General features: G+C 45.6%; 1 protein-coding gene across 1 annotated transcript in view; it reads right to left on the bottom strand.

The window, feature by feature from the left end:
* RASSF1 (Ras association domain family member 1) overlaps positions 1-3,445 on the bottom strand; it is a 76,954-nt gene extending 73,509 nt beyond the window's left edge. Inside the window, exon 1 of the mRNA XM_082264939.1 lies at positions 3,109-3,445. Within this exon, the coding sequence (XP_082121065.1) occupies positions 3,109-3,433 (325 nt within the window). The 5' untranslated portion in view covers positions 3,434-3,445. The remainder of the gene's footprint in view (positions 1-3,108) is intronic.
* Between the last annotated feature and the right edge of the window lie 14,170 nt (positions 3,446-17,615).

Raw genomic sequence — 17,615 nt, 5'->3', positions numbered from 1 at the left:
AGTCCAGCGATGTCGGCACGGCAGCCGATGTTTCCATCGGCTGTGGGATGCTGCTGCTGCCATTGCCAGTAAGGGAACCTGGCCTTGCGGCTTCACAGCCGAGCCCCTACTGCGCATGCGCAAAGCACTCGGTTACTGGCCTGGAAGCAGAGGAAGGAGGAGGGGCTGAACTGCTGATGTACCTCACCAAAGCGAGGTGCGACCGAAGTGCGGACAGGGTCAAAAACAGGTACCCGCCCCCCCAAATGTGGCACCGGAGATAAGCAGAAGTTCCACTCCCCTTTAAGTTACCCTACTGAGGATGGAAGAATCCCCAAAATGTAAAGCAGAACTCCAGGCAACAATTACAAGATAAAAATGAACAGCTCATTAAAAAAAAAAAAATAAAAAAAAAAATAAAAACAGCATTTCCAATAATATTTAGTAAAGAGAATTCCCCCGCAGTACTTTTTTTCTGCCACTAGATGTCCTCAGTATGATGGCCAGCATCATTCATTCAACCCACTTCCTATGAGGACAGGTTGTGTCGGGTGTTGCCCCAGCCTGTGATTGGACAGGGAAAGGAGAAGCAGCACAGTGACGAGCTCATCTCTTTGTCACTCCTCCTATCAGCATGCCTCTGGCCAGCCCATGAACTAATTAGCTCCTTGTGCTGCTTCTTCCTCTCGCATTCCAGCCCTGCAATTATTGTGATATAGGGAGTGAAAGCAAGTCTATCCCTTCTCCATCCCCCTCCGTCAGGCTGCATCCACACTTTCGCATAGCGGGAACAAACGGTCCCGCTCGCGTTTTTTGGTTGAGCATTTTGCATGCGATTTTGGTTGAGCGTTTTGCATGCGATTTCTTTTGTCGCACACAGGGCAGCCCATTCACTTCACAGGCTGCCCTACTCATGTTTGTCCCCCGAAAAGAAATACCTGCTTCTTTTTTGGCAACAAGCGTAGTGCGTTTATAAATCTTGCGTTTTGCAGCAATCGCATTTCGTTTGGGGTGCCACTAAAGATGAGCGGCACCCAAAAGCGCATTGTGTGTTTTGCAGTGATTTGCGATCGAGGGCAGAATCACCGGGATCCCAAATCGCAGAATTGAATACATTGTTGCAAGTGAAGAGCTCATTGTGATGTGATAAATGACATTCGTATGCTGCAAGGTAATATTTTAGGCTACGTTTCCACTATTGCGGCTACAAAGTCGCTCTACTTCTAGCGCGACTTTGTAGTGTGACTTTTTTGCGGCTACTTCTGGGGACTTCAGTGCGACTTGTCCCTCATAGAAGGAAGTCGCACTGAAGTCCCCAGAAGTAGCCGCAAACAAGTCACACTACAAAGTCGCGCTAGAAGTAGAGCCCAAAAGTAGTGCAAAAACCTTTTTACAAGTCACTGCGACTCAAGTCGCAGCAGTTAGAACGGGCCTAATTGAACATAATGGGTTTTGACTTGTTGTGCGACTTGACATGTGTCAAGTCACACTACAAGTCGCAATAGTGGAAACGGAGCCTTATGGATAAAGAACATTCAAAATCAAAAGCAAGGCTCAGAACATCGGCCATTGAAATGAATGGGATTTCACTTGTTGGGCGTTTTGGAGCTTCAGAGCTGAGCGTTTTACAAGCTGAAAATCGCTCAGGAGTGAATGATTACAGAGCTGCATTCATTTGGGGGGGGGGGGGTTTACTAAAACTGGAGCACACAGAATTACTGTGCATAGTAACCAATCAGCTTTCAGATGAGGCCCCATTTTACATTAGCGCATGTCCAAAGTCGCACGATTTCCAGAGCAACTCTAAAGCACGTCTTTGATGTGAATTTTGGTGCGACTTTGATCTGACTTTACATTCTCTGGACCAAAGTCGCATCAAAAGCCGAACCAAAGCAGTGCAGGAACCTTTTCTGAAATCGCAGCGACTTCTGTAGTGTCAGTAGGAACGGATCTCATAAAAATACATAAAATTTCACATGTCCTGCGACTTGAATATTATACTTGTTTGTAGCCTAAATACTGAAATTTGCACTTAAAACTGTAATTTTGTAACTTTCGGAAATGCCAGTAAAAACTTGGCTGTGCCAGTAAATGTTGGGTGTTGTGTCAGTAAATTAAAACCTGGTAGGTTGGTAACACTGGTGACAACTCACTTGGAGGGATTTCCTCTCACTTCCTCTTTTGGCTTTCGGGACAGGAAGTGATGGAAAATCTCCCCAATGGGACACAGATGCTGCAATGAAAACTGACAGACGCTTTAACTAGTGATCGACCGATATCGTTTTTTTACAGTCGATACCAATTATTTGGTCATCGGATATCGGTATCGGCCGATATCTGCCGATATTTTCGGACGTTAAAATTTATTTATTTTTTTTAAATGTCTACAGGTACTGTGGTGGAGGGATCTGGGGGGTCTTCTCCTCCTCCTCTTCTGCACTTAAGCATTCAAAACGCCAAGTTTGGCTGTTTTGAAAGCTGTACGTTTTTCTAATTTGGCGCTGCCAGTACCCGGAAGTGAGGTCATTCCATGACCTCACTTCCGGGTACGCGGCGGCGCCAAATTCAAAGAAATGGAGACCCGGGTCAGACGGCGGCGCAGAAGGTAGGATTCCTGGGGGACGGGAGACCCAGGTGAGCTGCAGAAGGCAGTGGGAGGGGGGGAGGACGTCCCCTCCCGCTCCTTGGAATGACAACCGAGCCGCTTCTCAGCCGCATCGGTTGTCATTACAAGACAGCCAACCATTGGCTATGGATGCCGGTACCGGGGTGATGCCTCTAGCTGCAGGCATCACTCCGGCAGCACTTTCCCAAAATGTCGCCAATATCGGTAAATAAAAAGCTGATTCCGATATATCGGGGAAAGTCCATATCGGCCGTCGATATATCAGCTTTGCCGATAATCGGTCGATCTCTAGTTTAAACCCTTCCTGAGGCTCGGTATACATATATGCGAATCGGATATGGTTAAAAACCGCACCTGATTCGCATAACATGTGAATCGGACTTGCTTTCAATGGAGCGCGGTCCGTGTTTGAAAAGGGTCCTGTGCGATTTTTGGGTCCGGTTCAGGTGCAAATTCAAGTAAAAAATTGGGTAAACCGGACAGCAGAACAAAGGGGTACTCACAGGTGCAGCGCAGGCTCTTGCGGTAGATGCCCCAGATGAATTCTCCGCACAGGTCGCACCAGGTGTACTGCGTGTGGGACGTTGGCTGGAAGTAATGTCCTTCTCCCACCTTCCCTGCTGGGAGGCTGCCCCCCTGCCCCCCCACACCCCCTCTCCTCCGTAGGCTCCTCTGCAGGATCGCGGGGGCTCTGCCGGGGGGGATCCGCACCGCGTTGGTCCTCTCCAGCCGGTGACCCACTTTAGGGCTGCGGGTCAGGTCCAGTCCGTCGCAGGGATCCAAAGTTTTCAGTTCAATCATTTCAAAGGTAGAGGCTTGTGACCACATCCCAGGGGCAGAAGGGGGGCGATATGGTGGGGAGGGGGGGCAATATGGTGGGGGGAGGGTATGGCAGACCTCCGAACCCCTGTCCTCCTGCGTCCTCCGCAGCCTCCTCTGTGCCGCTCTTTCCTCTCTCGTGCTGCAACTGACTTTCCTCCCCCCCCCTCCTCTGCCTCTCTCCCTCCTTCTTTTTTTCTTTTTTTCAGATTTGGGCTTCCTTCCTCCCTCTCATCTTCCGTCTCTTCTCTTCTTTCTCTCTCCTTCAGTTGTCACCGGAGACAATGGAGTTCTGTCCGTGATACTTTCTTTATTTGCACTAACATACAATTTTTCAGGACAAGCTTTCGGGGAATGTCCCCTTCATCAAGATCCAAGCAGTTCTCCGCATAAAGTTGTCACCAGAAAACTTTCTGTGAGCCGTCCGGTGCTGACTGCCCCTTTGTGTGCGCCGGCTTCTTCTGGCCTTTTTGTCTGTGGGTGTGTCCAGGCTGCTGACAACACGAGAAAACTGACAGCAAGAATTCACCGCCGCCGTCCTCCTTCTTCTGTCCCCGCAGCCCAGATCCCCAAATCTACCCAGAAAACACGCTGGAACTCATCACAAGATTCACTTCCTGACCTGCAACAATGTATCAAGTTCAGAAGGAGTTGGCGGGGGGGGGGGGGGCAAGAAGTTACGGCTGTAACTCCTCAGTACTGAGACCTCGATTTGCAACAATGTATCAAATTCAGGAGTTTGGGGGAAGAAGTGGCAGGCCTGCTTTTGTTTTTTCAAACATTCTTTATCTAGAAAATATAAATTTGTAACTTTTCCATAATGAGATCTCAACTCGCAACAATGTATCAAATCCAGAAGAAGATGGAAGTAGAAGTGGCAGGTTTACGTTTCTTTTCTTTTCTATATATATCAACAATGTATCAAATCCAGAAGTTGATGGAAGTAGAAGTGGCAGGTTTACGTTTCTTTTCTTTTATATATATATATATATATATATATATATATATATATAGATCAACAATGTATCAAATCCAGAAGAAGTTGGAAGTAGAAGTGGCAGGTTTATGTTTCTTTTCTTTTCTATATATATCAACAATGTATCAAATCCAGAAGAAGATGGAAGTAGAAGTGACAGGTTTACGTTTCTTTTCTTTTCTATATATATCAACAATGTATCAAATCCAGAAGTAGATGGAAGTAGAAGTGGCAGGTTTACGTTTCTTTTCTTTTATATATATATATATATATATAGATCAACAATGTATCAAATCCAGAAGAAGTTGGAAGTAGAAGTGGCAGGTTTACGTTTCTTTTCTTTTCTATATATATCAACAATGTATCAAATCCAGAAGAAGATGGAAGTAGAAGTGGCAGGTTTACGTTTCTTTTCTTTTCTATATATATCAACAATGTATCAAATCCAGAAGAAGTTGGAAGCAGAAGTGGCAGGTTTACGTTTCTTTTCTTTTATATATATATATATATATATATATATATATCAACAATGTATCAAATCCAGAAGAAGTTGAAATTAGAAGTGGTAGGTTTACATTTCTTTTATATATATATATATATATATATATATATATATATATATATATATATATATATATCCCAACAATGTATCAAACTCAGATTCAATATGTATCAAACTATGTTGCAACAATGTATCAAGTTCAGAAGGAGTTGGGGGGGGGAAGAAGTTACGGCTGTAACTCCTCAGTACTGAGACCTCGATTTGCAACAATGTATCAAATTCAGGTGTTTGGGGGAAGAAGCGGCAGGCCTGCTTTTGTTTTTACAAACATTCTTTATCTAGAAAATATAAATTTGTAACTCTTCCATAATGAGATCTCAACTCGCAACAATGTATCAAATCCAGAAGAAGTTGGAAGTAGAAGTGACAGGTTTACGTTTCTTTTCTTTTCTCTCTCTCTCTCTCTCTATATATATATATATATCAATGTATCAAATCCAGAAGAAGTTGGAAATAGAAGTGGTAGGTTGAGAGCCGGTTTACACAGGCGTGACCCGACTTTGCCGGGCGACCTGTGAAGTCGCGGTGCGCAGCTCGCACCGCGACCTCGGAGCGGCATGCACGGACTTCATATCATTGAAGTCAATGCAGGTCGCTCCAGGTCGCCCCAAAGTAGCTCAGGACCCTTTTTCTAAGTCGGAGTGACTTGTGTCGCTCCTATTAGAACAGGTCCTGTGCTAATCTATGGCAGGCGACCCGCGGCGACTTGTCAGGCGACCAGGTCGCCTGACAAGTCGCCCCAGTGTGAACCGGCTCTTACGTTTCTTTTATATATATATATATATATATATATATATCCCGACTATGTATCAAACTATGTTGCAACAATGTATCAAATCAGAAAGAGTGGGAGGGAGAAGGGACAGCCTCATTTTTTTGAATATTCTTTATTTATTAAAAGATACATTTGCAACTTATGTCTCTAACTTATCACAATATTCAGTTCTTGCCTTTCAACAATGTATCAAGTTCAGAACGAGTTTTGGGGAAGAAGTGGCAGGCCTGCCTTTGTTTTTTAAAACATTCTTTATCTAGAAAATAAAAATGTGTAAGGCCCTGTTCACACTGGGGCGATCCGACTTCCCGGGGCGACCTCAAAGGTCGCGGCGCGCTGCTCGCACCGTGACCTCGGAGCGGCCGGCACGGACTTCATAACATTGAAGTCAATGCAGGTCGCTCCGGGTCGCCTCAAAGAAGCTCCGGACCCTTTTTCTAAGTCGGAGCGACTTGTGTCGCTCCTATTAGAACGGGTCCACAGCTTCTCTATGCCAGGCGACCTGTCAGGCGACCAGGTCGCCCCAGTGTGAACGGGGGCTTACTCCTCAATACTGAGATCTCGACTCGCAACAATGTATCAAATCCAGAAGAAGTTGGAAGTCGAAGCGGCAGGTTTGCCTTTCTTTTATTTTATTTTTTCTATATATATATATATATATATATATATATATATATCAACAATGTATCCAATTCAAAAAGTAACATATTCTTTATTTATCTAGAAAAAAATAGTTTTACAACATAGAGTTGTAACTCATTACAAGATTGAGTTCCTGACTTGCAACAATTTTTTAGATTCAGGAGTTTGGGGGCAAGCCCTCTTTTGTTTTGTTTTTTAAATATTTTTTATCTAGAAAATATAAATTTGTAACTCTTCTGTAATAAGCTGTTTGCAAAACTTTACCATGAAGGAAGAGATTTTGACTAAGGCCAGAACGAATGACCAAATTCTATTCAATGAACTTCAATGAATATTCAATGAATCCTATTCATCTACTTCATACTCTGGCAGATTTACCATCCTTTTGCAATGGCATACAGATACCACACGTCAACGTATCTGAATGGACATGCCCAACAGTCCTCCATCTTCTCCACTCATTTCGCCATCTAAACAACCCAACAAGAAGTCCAAGATGGATAAACATCTCACTGGAACTCCAGGACACCTCTCGTTCCAATCCAAATCACCCGGGGCCTCAGGACCAAGAGACGCTTTCTGAACTATTATGGATGTGAATATCATTGCTGGTCACCTGGAATATACGTATCTGACCTGACCTATATATTCTCACCAACAGTCAGGTCCATTTTTAGATCATCGCCTCGCCTATTTGAGGGCTTAAGATACAGATCTGGACAAGAACTCCCTTCCTTCCTTCCTTTTTTTTTTCCCCCAATGTCCACCATCCTACTCCTGGATTTACACATTTACATACAAAGTTACCCCCTGAGGATCTTCACCTTATAGATGATTTGGGTGACCATCTACAATGGACGCTACCATTCTCTTGTCTGATTTGAGTTGAACTTTAATGACAAAAGAGATGGGACTGCCCCTTATTACATTGCAGATATTCTGCAACACGGCCCAACCCACTCCTTTTTATAATATTCCACCTCACTATATCCAATCCCTAGATACTCAACTGCTCAACATGAAAGACTGTTCGCATGTTAGACAGTTACATCTTTTGGCATACTCTTATGGAAAGAAGAGCTCAACCGATAGTCCCCTACCATAGAGAATAGCAACAAATGACAATTATTGTTATTGGGTCTATACCATGGGTGTCCAACCTTTTGGCTTCTCTGGGCCACATTGAGTGTAGAGAAATTTTCTCGGGCCGCATATAAAATATATACTATAGTTAAGGTATATAAGTAATAAAACACCGCAGCGTCCTTCCCGCGCTGCCGCTGCCCCCCCACCCCAGCACTAATTTAACACAACTAGAGGATGATCCCTGCCTACAGTTAGTTGGAAGCCGCTGTGGCCGTGCCCCCGACCCAACTTCCTTCCTCCCCAGAAAAAAAAAATAAAAAATTGGCAGTGGGCCGCATTGCCTGCGGTTCTGGGCCGCATGCGGCCCCCGGGCCGCAGGTTGGACATGCCTGGTCTATACTGTCTCTATATCATGTATCCTGCCACCGAGAGGGAGATCCATTTTCATATTATCTCAGTTTAGCTTTCAAAGGAAAGGTCATGGGTTCAGACCTTTGTAGTTCACACAAGTTTATTTACCTTTACTCTGTGGGCTGCCATCCCATGCACCCCACAGGTAGTAGTTATAAACTGTTCCATAAAGTGTTCATTGCACCATCTAGCTAGGTTCTTATTGACTTTCGGTGTTAATCATCACAAGGTGTTGTTACCAATTTTCAGTGAGTATCCTTATTGAAATAGGGCGTCTACACCAATTACTGTCAGGGTGCCAGGAAACCAGACCACACGGGGATGCAGGTAAAATAAAGCAGTTTATTGGAGAAAACAACAATAATCGCACAGCAAGAGTGAGGAAGAGAGAGCTGTAACAAGCCAGGGTCAAGTCCAGGAGTGGGTAGTCGTCCAAACCAGGGTCAGGTCCAGGAGTGGGTAGTCATCCAAGCCAGGGTCAAGTCCAGGAGTGGGTAGTCATGCAAGCCAGGGTCAAGTCCAGGAGTGGGTAGTCATCCAAGCCAGGGTCAAGTTCAGGAGTGGGTAGTCATCCAAGTCAGGGTCAGGTCCAGGAGTGGGTAGTCATCCAAGCCAGGGTCAAGTCCAGGAGTGGGTAGTCATCCAAGCCAAGGTCAAGTCCAGGAGTGGGTAGTCATCCAAGCCAGGGTCAAGTCCAGGAGTGGGTAGTCATCCAAGCCAGGGTCAGGTCCGGAAGTGTGTAGTTTGCCGATGCTGATCGTCTACCAATGCTGGGTCGTCAGCCGATGCCGGGGCAAGAGCCAGGAGAGTCGTCAGCCAAGCCAGGTCATACATGGAGAAACACAGAGAACAGAAGACTGCTAGAAGAGTTGCACCTTGGAGCTCAAACACAAGGGCAAGGATTGCAACCAAACAGGTGATAGATATAGTCAGGTGTGCAGCATCATCACTGTGTGCCGCCCAGGCAGCAGGCAAGTGATGATGCAATCAGAGTCTATAAGAGGCAGCAGTCTGCACATGTCCAAGATGACTGCCAACAGGAGGGCAAGGTAAGACCTTGACAATTATGTATTATCACTGGCTAAAGTATAACTTTTACTCATTCTTGTTTCTTTTCTTTACAGCTAAACTTGTATTTTATTCTTCTTTCCCTTTCCTTCCATTACTCTCTCCTTTCAACTGTTATCTCTCGTCCCCAGGAAGACGTCGTCTATGACGAAACGCGTCAGAAAGGCGTGCTGACGTCACCACGTGATACCCGTAAGTCGGGCGCTGCTGTGTTCTGGTTGGAATCTGCTGACATTTAGCGCTGTATTTCCTAATCACATGTGAGTTTTTTACCTTGTTCTAATAAAATGTTTGCCTACGTACTTCACTATCTGTGGCCCCCTTCTTTTATGTTTATGTTTGGGAGTGTCTGGCTCGGACTGTCTGCATTGCGGTGGCTGGTTTAGATCGCGGCTCCCTGCTGGACCTGTCAGGCTTAGGCGTCACGCCATCTGCTGGATCCCATTGGAGCTCTTTTTTCATTACATCTGATGATTGTCTTTTTCTTCCCTCTGGTAAGCGCATAGCGTGCCCTTAGCATGCAGCACTGAGTGTGGAAGAAGTCACATTATTATGGTGAAGGATTCCTTTCTTGCACCTGGCACCCATATTTGGACTTTCTTACTTTCTATACCTATATGATATATATATATATATATATATGGACATTATGTTATGATTTGATTTACTCATCCACTGCCATGGTTTATTTATTTGGACATTATGGTATGATTTGAAGCAACTGCTCACTGTCACAGTATTTTTTGGTTTTATTATCATTGTGTCAATTTATCGCAGCTTTTCTTTTGCATCTCTGGACCTCTTCGATACGCAATGCAAAGGAAAGACCAAGAGAAACCCAGGTACAAAAGGTGTAAGATCTACAGCTCCTTATTCTTCTTACTGTACAGATGACAATTTCCACACAATAATGTCCCTCACAACTTACCCTGACAATGACATTCTCTGCTCTTAGGAAGGGTCCTACAGTGATCTCTCTGAACTGCCGAGGCTTGAATATTCCTGAAAAGCGAATCTCACTTCTATGTGAACTCAAAAAGTCTAGACCACATTTAGTTTTTCTTTAGGAAACACATTTCCGCACACGACATATCCCTAACCTGTTGAATAAATTTTTCGCTTAAGCCTTCCATGCCACCAATCACACATCTAAAACCAAAGGAGTGTCCATCTTAGTGAGTAAAGAAGCTCCATTTGTCCTCCAACAATTGACTGACTCGGAGGGCAGATACCTTTTCCTAAAAGATAATTTGGCAGGCAGACCTGTTACACTTGCCAACGTGTACTTCCCGAACTCCGCACAAATTACTATTTGCAAGCATATCTCAGAGGAGTTTAAATGGTTCGCCTCAGGATGCATCATCGTTGGAGGCGACTTCCATGTACCTCTGAACCCACTGATGAACACCTCCAATGTAAATTCAAGTATTAAATACAGCATACTCAAAAAACTCAAAGAGCTATTACGCTCTCTAACACTAGTGGATGTATGGAGTAGGGATGGACCGATTATCGGCAAAACCGATAATATCGAGGGCGGTTCTGCACTTTCCCCGATATATCGGAATCGGCCTGAGGTTACCGATATTGCTGATATTTCGGAAAGTGCTTGTACCATAGTGATGCTTGCAGCTAGAGGCATCACCCCGGTACTGGCGTCTGACGGTCGGCTGTCTTGTAATGACAACCGATGGGGCTGAGAAGCTGCTCGGCTGTCATTACAAGGAGAGGGAGGGGATGTCCCCCTCCCACTGCCTTCCGCGGCTCGCCCAGGTCTCCCGCCTACCGGGAGACATGGCCAACCAGCCTGCACGGCCACCGAAGACCCGATCAAAGCCGCATTTGGCTCTGATCGGATCTCCATGCAAAAATCCAGAAGTGATGTCATAACATCACTTCCAGAAGTTCTGGATACTGGCGCCAGATTCAAAAGAATTACAGCATTCAAAACAGCCAAACTTGGCATTTTAAATGCTTTAAGTGCAGAGGAGGGGTTTGGGGTCTTTCAGACCCCCAGATCCCTCCACAAGAGTACCTGTCAAGAAAACCATATAACATTTTTTTTTTTTTTAAATGTACGAAAATATCGGCCAATATTGGCCGATACTGATACGCAACGACCAAAATATCGGCATCGGCAATGAAAATACAGTATCGGTCGATCACTAGTATGGAGATCATTACATCCAGATGATAGAGACTACACATATTACTCTAACTTACACAACAAATACTCCCACATAGACTATATCTTCATGACACAACGAGACCTGACGGACCCTAGAGAGGCAAATATTGGGAATCAATCAATATCTGTTCATTCCCCTATTTCAATGCTGCTAGCTTCTCCCTTACCACAAACACAGAAAGCCTTCAATTGGTGTTTGAATCCCTTTTTGCTGACAGATCCTTAAATTCACCAGCAAATTGCTGAAGAAACTAACACATCAGAAGATTGATCCCCAATAACGATAAGGGAGGCACATTTACAAGGCAAATTTATGAAGTGGGGTGCAAGATGTAAACAGGAAGAGGATGCAGTCCCGCAAAAAAAAAATCGCAGTCCCGCAAAAAAAAATCGCAGATCGCCGCCATTACGCGTTAAAAAAAGAAACAACAAAAATGACAAAAATTTTTCCCTTTGTTAGTAAACGCGATAACTTTTGCGCAAGCCAATCAAAATACGCTTTTTGCGATTTTTTTATCAAACATATGTAGCATAAAACAAATTGGTCGAAAATGTTAAAAAATTTTGATTTTTACATTTTTTTGGGAGGAATTTCATATAAAAAAATGTGAAAAACGTTGTTATTTTTGCAAAATTGAGGCTCTTTTTTTGTTTATAGCGCATGATCAAAAAAATGGCACAGGTGATCAAATACCACCAAAAGAAAGCTCTGTTTGTGGGAAAAAAAGGACGTCAAATTCGTTTAGGTACACCGCCGCACGACCGCGCAATTGTCCGTTATAGTCACGCAGTGCCGAATCGCAAAATAGGCCCTGGCCAGGAAGGGGGTAAAATCTTCCGGGGCTTAAGTGGTTAAAAGACTACTTAATACAAAGCAAAATCCCCACACTAAACTCCACAGATACAGTATTGATGACCTGGAACTAGAGGGCTGCATTGACTTTGGGCTCCCGTGGGACCCGATGCAAATCTTGCAGGAGCGGGCAGTTTTACCTCTGCTGCGGGCAGGAGTGGACGGTCAAAAATTTTTGCGGAGACCCGAGGGTACCCGCAGGGAACGGTGCAATTTGGTGTAAAGTATTTTCCGGTGTATAAGATGACTTTTTTTATAATAAAAAAGATACCCCAAAAATCGGGGGTCGTCTTATACGCCAGGTACTGTAGCTTCAGCTAGTTACAGAACATCCCTATTAAAAATGTTAGCCCACTGGATGTGTATACAGTACCTTTGGCAACTTACAGAACAACCCTGTGCTGTAATACTCTATGTACCTTGCTGAGCCAATCATGGCAAGCAGTGTATTCTATTAACCACTTTAGGACCGGAGGATTTTCCTGCTTTATGTCCAGGCCACTTTTTGCGATTCGGCACTGTGCGACTTTTGCGCAGTCATGCAACGTTGTACCCAAACGAAATTTACGTCCTTTTTTTCCCCACAAACAGAGCTTCCTTTTGGTGGTATTTGATCACCTCTGCGCTTTTCATTTTTTGCGATATTAATAAAAAAAAAGCTACAATTTTGAAAAAATAACAATATTTTTCTACTTTGACATTTAAAAAATATCCAATATATTCAGTTTTTGTCATATATTTAGGCCAAAATGTATTTACCTACATGTCTTTGACAAAAAAATTCTCAATGAGCGTATTTTTAACCGCTTTAAGACCGGAAGATTTTACCCCATTCCTGACCAGGCCATATTTTGCGCTTCGGCACTGCGTTATTTTAACGGACAATTGCGCGGTCGTGCGAAGCTGTACCCAAATTAAATGTATGTCCTTTTTTCCCACAAACAGAGCTTTCTTTTGGTGGTATTTGATCACCTGTGTGATTTTTACATTTTGCGCTATAAACAAAAAAAGAGTGACAATTTTGAAAAAATAACAATATTTTTCACATTTTTTATATGAAATTCCCCCCCAAAAAAATGTAAAAAATCAAAATTTTTTAACATTTTAGGCCAATTTGTTTTCTGCTACATATTTTTGGTTAAAAAAAAAAAATCGCAATAAGCGTATTTTGATTGGTTTGCGCAAAAGTTATCGCAGCTACTAACTACGGGAAATTTATGTCATTTTTATTGTTTTTTTTTTAACTAGTAATGTCGGCGATCTGCGATTTTTTTTTGCGGGACTGCGACATTGCGGCGGACAGATCGGACCGTTGAATGACATTTTTGAGACTTTTGGGGGTACCAGTGACATTACTACAGTAATCAGTGCTATAAATATGCACTGTTACGGTAAAAATGACACTGGCAGGGAAGGGGTTAACTTTTATTGGTGATCAAGGGGTTAAATGTATGCCTGGTGCTTACTGACGTGTGTGGGGGGAGGTGACTGAGTGACACAGGGACAGATCGAAGGTTGAGCTATGCTGAATCCTGTGATCTGTCCCTGCCTGTCACTTAGGAGATCCGCCCGCTTTGTTTACACAAGCGGGCGGATCTCCACACTCGATCCCCGACGATCGGGGAAGAGCGGCGGTGATCACCGCCGCTCCTCCCCTGGCCCGACTCCCGCTGTGACTGAATACAAGGGGAGGAGTCCAGCGACGTAGACTTACGTCGCTGGACGATAACGAACCACTTTGCCGCAGTACGCTCAATGTGAGCGGTTGGCAAGTGGTTAATGCATACAAAGCCTGCTTGGATTGGCTGAGTCAGAGAGGCGGGCTTATACAACCATTGCCAATCTGAGCAAGATCGGGGGGGGGGACCAGGGGAGCACATACGGGCCCAGAGACAGCAGAACACAAGTGAACTGGATAGGACGAGTGGCGGTGCGGCACCAGGGGAGCACAGTGAGCATTGGGGGGCAGCACAGTAGGGGGGACCAGGGGAGCACACAGGGGCCCAGAGACAGCAGAACACAAGTGAACTGGATAGGAGGAGTGGCAGGGGCAGCATACAGAGGAACCAATCTCCTCCATTTATCTCCTGCGGCTACAGGAGGAGAAAGGAGGACAATGATTTCTCTAAATGCTGCCCCCCCTCCTATCCAGGTGTACAGGGGAGTCGCGCAGGCCCCCTGGGGAATGGGGCCCAGTTGCAATTGCAACCCCTGTAGTTACACCCCTGTAGTTACACCCCTGTAGTTACACACCTGTAGTTATGCCCCTGTCTACTTTACTATATTGAATAACTCAAGGCTTTTTATTTGCTGTGATGTTGTACATGTTGACTTGCATTATATTTGTTCTCAATAAACTTTATTGAACTAAAGTTATCCAGAAAATATACATTGGCAACATACGGTTGTAACTGATCCAGATATTAAGTGCTCAGATTGTAACAAAGTATCAAATTGAAAAGAAGAAATGGGAGGGAGAAGTGGCAGTCTTGCTTTTACCAACTTTCTAGGATTTCTGGCCCAGGACAGTTTTCCCGGCCGCGAAGAATCCGAACAGCTGCGCCGCTCTCCGGGGGGATGAAGTGGCGGCAACTTCCAGAATCTCATCCAAATCTCTTTTTGCCAAGTCAGGACAAAGGAAAACCAAAACTAGGCCGGGAGACGTGCCAGGGGGCGATCTGACCAAAGTCTTGTTGGGGAAAGTGCTTGGTGAGATGGAAAATGAGGAGGACGGGAGGGTGATGTCAGCAGGCTCAGATAAAGAGGGAGGGAGATAAAATGTGTTTTCTATAATCTCTTCTTCCCAGGAAAGTAAAATCTATGCAGGAAGGATCCGAGTCACAGCGCTGAGATTCAGATTACACCACCAGAGGATGAAAATATTTCTTTTATGCCAAAAATTTCCTCCAACCTGATTGTCCAGCCGCAGAGCTCGCGGCCCGGGTTCACCCCCGGCTCATTGCACCTCCCTGCCTGAGGACAGCGCTCTGAAAGGAGACACTTCGCGTTCCTGACTTCTAAATCGCTCTCCTTCGACATGACGCTCCATTCATGGTACCATTCAAGTCAATTTAAAACGAATTACTAAAATCTCATAGAAGCTTTAACATGTTACCAGAAGTGTGCGCAGACTATTACATTGGGGTGTGTACCCCAAAACACAAACACACGTGTGTGCGGGTATGTGTGTGTATATGCAGTATATAGGTATATATATGTAAAGACACACACTTTTTTAAAGAATGTTAAACATTTTGAAATGTATAACAGCATTTTTTAAATGTTTTAATACATTTTTACATCTTATGGCAGAGACCATTGAGGGGGGGGGGGGGGTTGAGAGAGAGGAAGGGAAAGAGGGGGGTGAGAAAGCGAGAGATGGGGGTGGGGGAGAGAGACAGAGGGGGAGAGAGAGGGGACAGAGAGAGACAGAGAGGATGCAAGAGAGAGAGAGGGGGGAGTTAGAGAAAGAGACGGGGTGTGAGAGAGAGAGTGGGGTGAAAGGGAGAAGGGGTTTTAGAGAGAGAAAGGGGGGGGGGTTTAGAGAAAGAGATGGGGGTGAGAGTGGGGTGTAAGAGAGAGAGAAGGGGGAGAAAGAGGGGGCTGAGAGAGAAGGGGATGACAGAGAGAGAGAGGAAGTGAGAGAGGGGGATTTAGAGAAAGAGACGGGGTGTGAGAGAGAGGGGGGAGAGAGAGTGGGGTGAAGGGGGGGGTGCAAGAGAGGTGGGGTAAGAAAGAGGAAGGCAAAAGAGAGAGAGGGGGTCAAATAGGGAGAGAGAGGGGGTGAGAGAGAGTGGGGATGAAAGGGAGAGGGCATTTAGAGAGAGAGGGGGGGATTTAGAGAAAGAGATGGGGTGTGAGAGAGAGAGAAGGTTGAGACAAAGGGGGGGGGGAGAGAGGGGGCTAAGAGAAAGAAGGGGATGACAGAGAGAGAGGGGGGTCAAAGAGGGAGAGAGAGGGGGTGAGAGAGAGAGTGGGGATGAAAGGGAGAGGAGTTTTAGAGAGAGGGGGGGGATTTAGAGAAACAGATGGGGGTGAGAGTGGGGTGTGAGACAAGGGGGGGGGGAGAGAGAGAAGGTTGAGACAGAGGGGGGAGAGAGAGAGGGGGCTGAGAGAAAGAAGGGGATGACAGAGAGAGAGAGAGAGGGGGGATTTAGAGAAAGAGATGGGGTGTGAGAGAGAGAGAAGGGTAAGACCAGGGGAGAGAGAGAGGGGGCTGAGAGAGAGAAGGGGATGACAGAGAGAGAGAGGATGTGAGAGAGAGAGGGGGGATTTAAAGAAAGAGATGGGGTGTGAGAGAGAGAGAAGGGTAAGACCAGGGGGGGGAGAGAGGGGGGGCTGAGAGAGAGAAGGGGATGACAGAGAGAGAGAGGATGTGAGAGAGAGAGGGGGGATTTAAAGAAAGAGATGGGGTGTGAGAGAGAGAGAAGGGTAAGACCAGGGGGGAGAGAGAGGGGGGGCTGAGAGAGAGAAGGGGATGACAGAGAGAGAGAGGATGTGAGAGAGAGAGGGGGGATTTAGAGAAAGAGGTGGGGTGTGAGAGAGAGGGGGAGAAAGAGTGGGGTGAAAGGGGGGAAAGTGCGAGATAAGTGGGGTAAGAAAGAGGAAGGCGAGAGACAGAGGTGGGTCAAAAGAGGGAGAGAGATGAATAGGAGAGGGGTTTAGAGAGAGAGAGGGGGGATTTAGAGAAAGAGAGGGGGGGAGAGAAGGGTGAGACAAACGGGGGAATGAAAGGGAGAGGGGTTTGAGAGAAAGAGAGAGGGGGGATTTAGAGAATGAGAGGGGGGTGAGAGAGGGGTATGAGAGAGAGGGAGAGAGAGAGAAGGGTGAGACAGAGGGGGGATGAGAGGGAGAGGGGGTTGAGAGAAAGAAGGACAGAGAGTGGGGGGGATTTAAGGAAAGAGATGAGGGTGAGAGAGGTGAGGGGTAAGAGAGAGAGTGGCTCAAGAAGGGAGAGGGATAAGAGAGAGGGGGGTGAGAGAGAGAGAGCGGGGATCAAGGAGGGAGAGAGACGTGAGAGAGAGAGGGGTAAAAGAGAGGGGGCGAGAGAGAGAAAATTGCAGCTTTCACCCCTGGTCATCCTGCCATGGGAGTTCTTATTCAGATACTTTCTTCCTGTTATAGGGTGACAACGCTCTGTGCCTGTCCCTGATTGTGCTCCTGCATCGTCACCATGTCACAGGGGTTTCTAATGGGCTCTTGGGCAGGAATGAGAGACAGACTGGACCACAGCAGGTCGGTTACCTGTAATGTAGTGCAGAGAGTGCAGGGGGGCTGCTTAGATCAGTGAGCTATACCAGTAACAGTCTCTGACACAAAGCACAATCTCAGGTAACATGGCAGCTCTTTGTTGTAATGTGAGAGTCTCTAGTACAGAGTAACAGTCTCAGGTCATGTGACAGCTGTCTCAGAGGATGTGACAATTCTATTGATGTAACATAGCAGTCTCAGGTAACATGGCAGCCTTCATATGTAACATGAGAATCTCTATTACTGTGCAATAGTCTAAGGGAATGTGAAAGCTTTTTTACGACATGGCAGCTCTCTGCTGTAACATAGCAGTCTCTGGTAACATGGCAGCTCTCTGCTGTAACATGGAAGTCTCTGGTAACATGGCAGCTCTCTGCTGT

This window comes from Pelophylax lessonae, assembly GCF_965119305.1.
Source record: "Pelophylax lessonae genome assembly, chromosome: 8".
Classification (NCBI taxonomy): domain Eukaryota; kingdom Metazoa; phylum Chordata; class Amphibia; order Anura; family Ranidae; genus Pelophylax; species Pelophylax lessonae.
The sequence above is the reverse complement of the archived record's forward strand: the minus strand, read 5'-3'. Positions and strand labels throughout refer to the sequence as shown.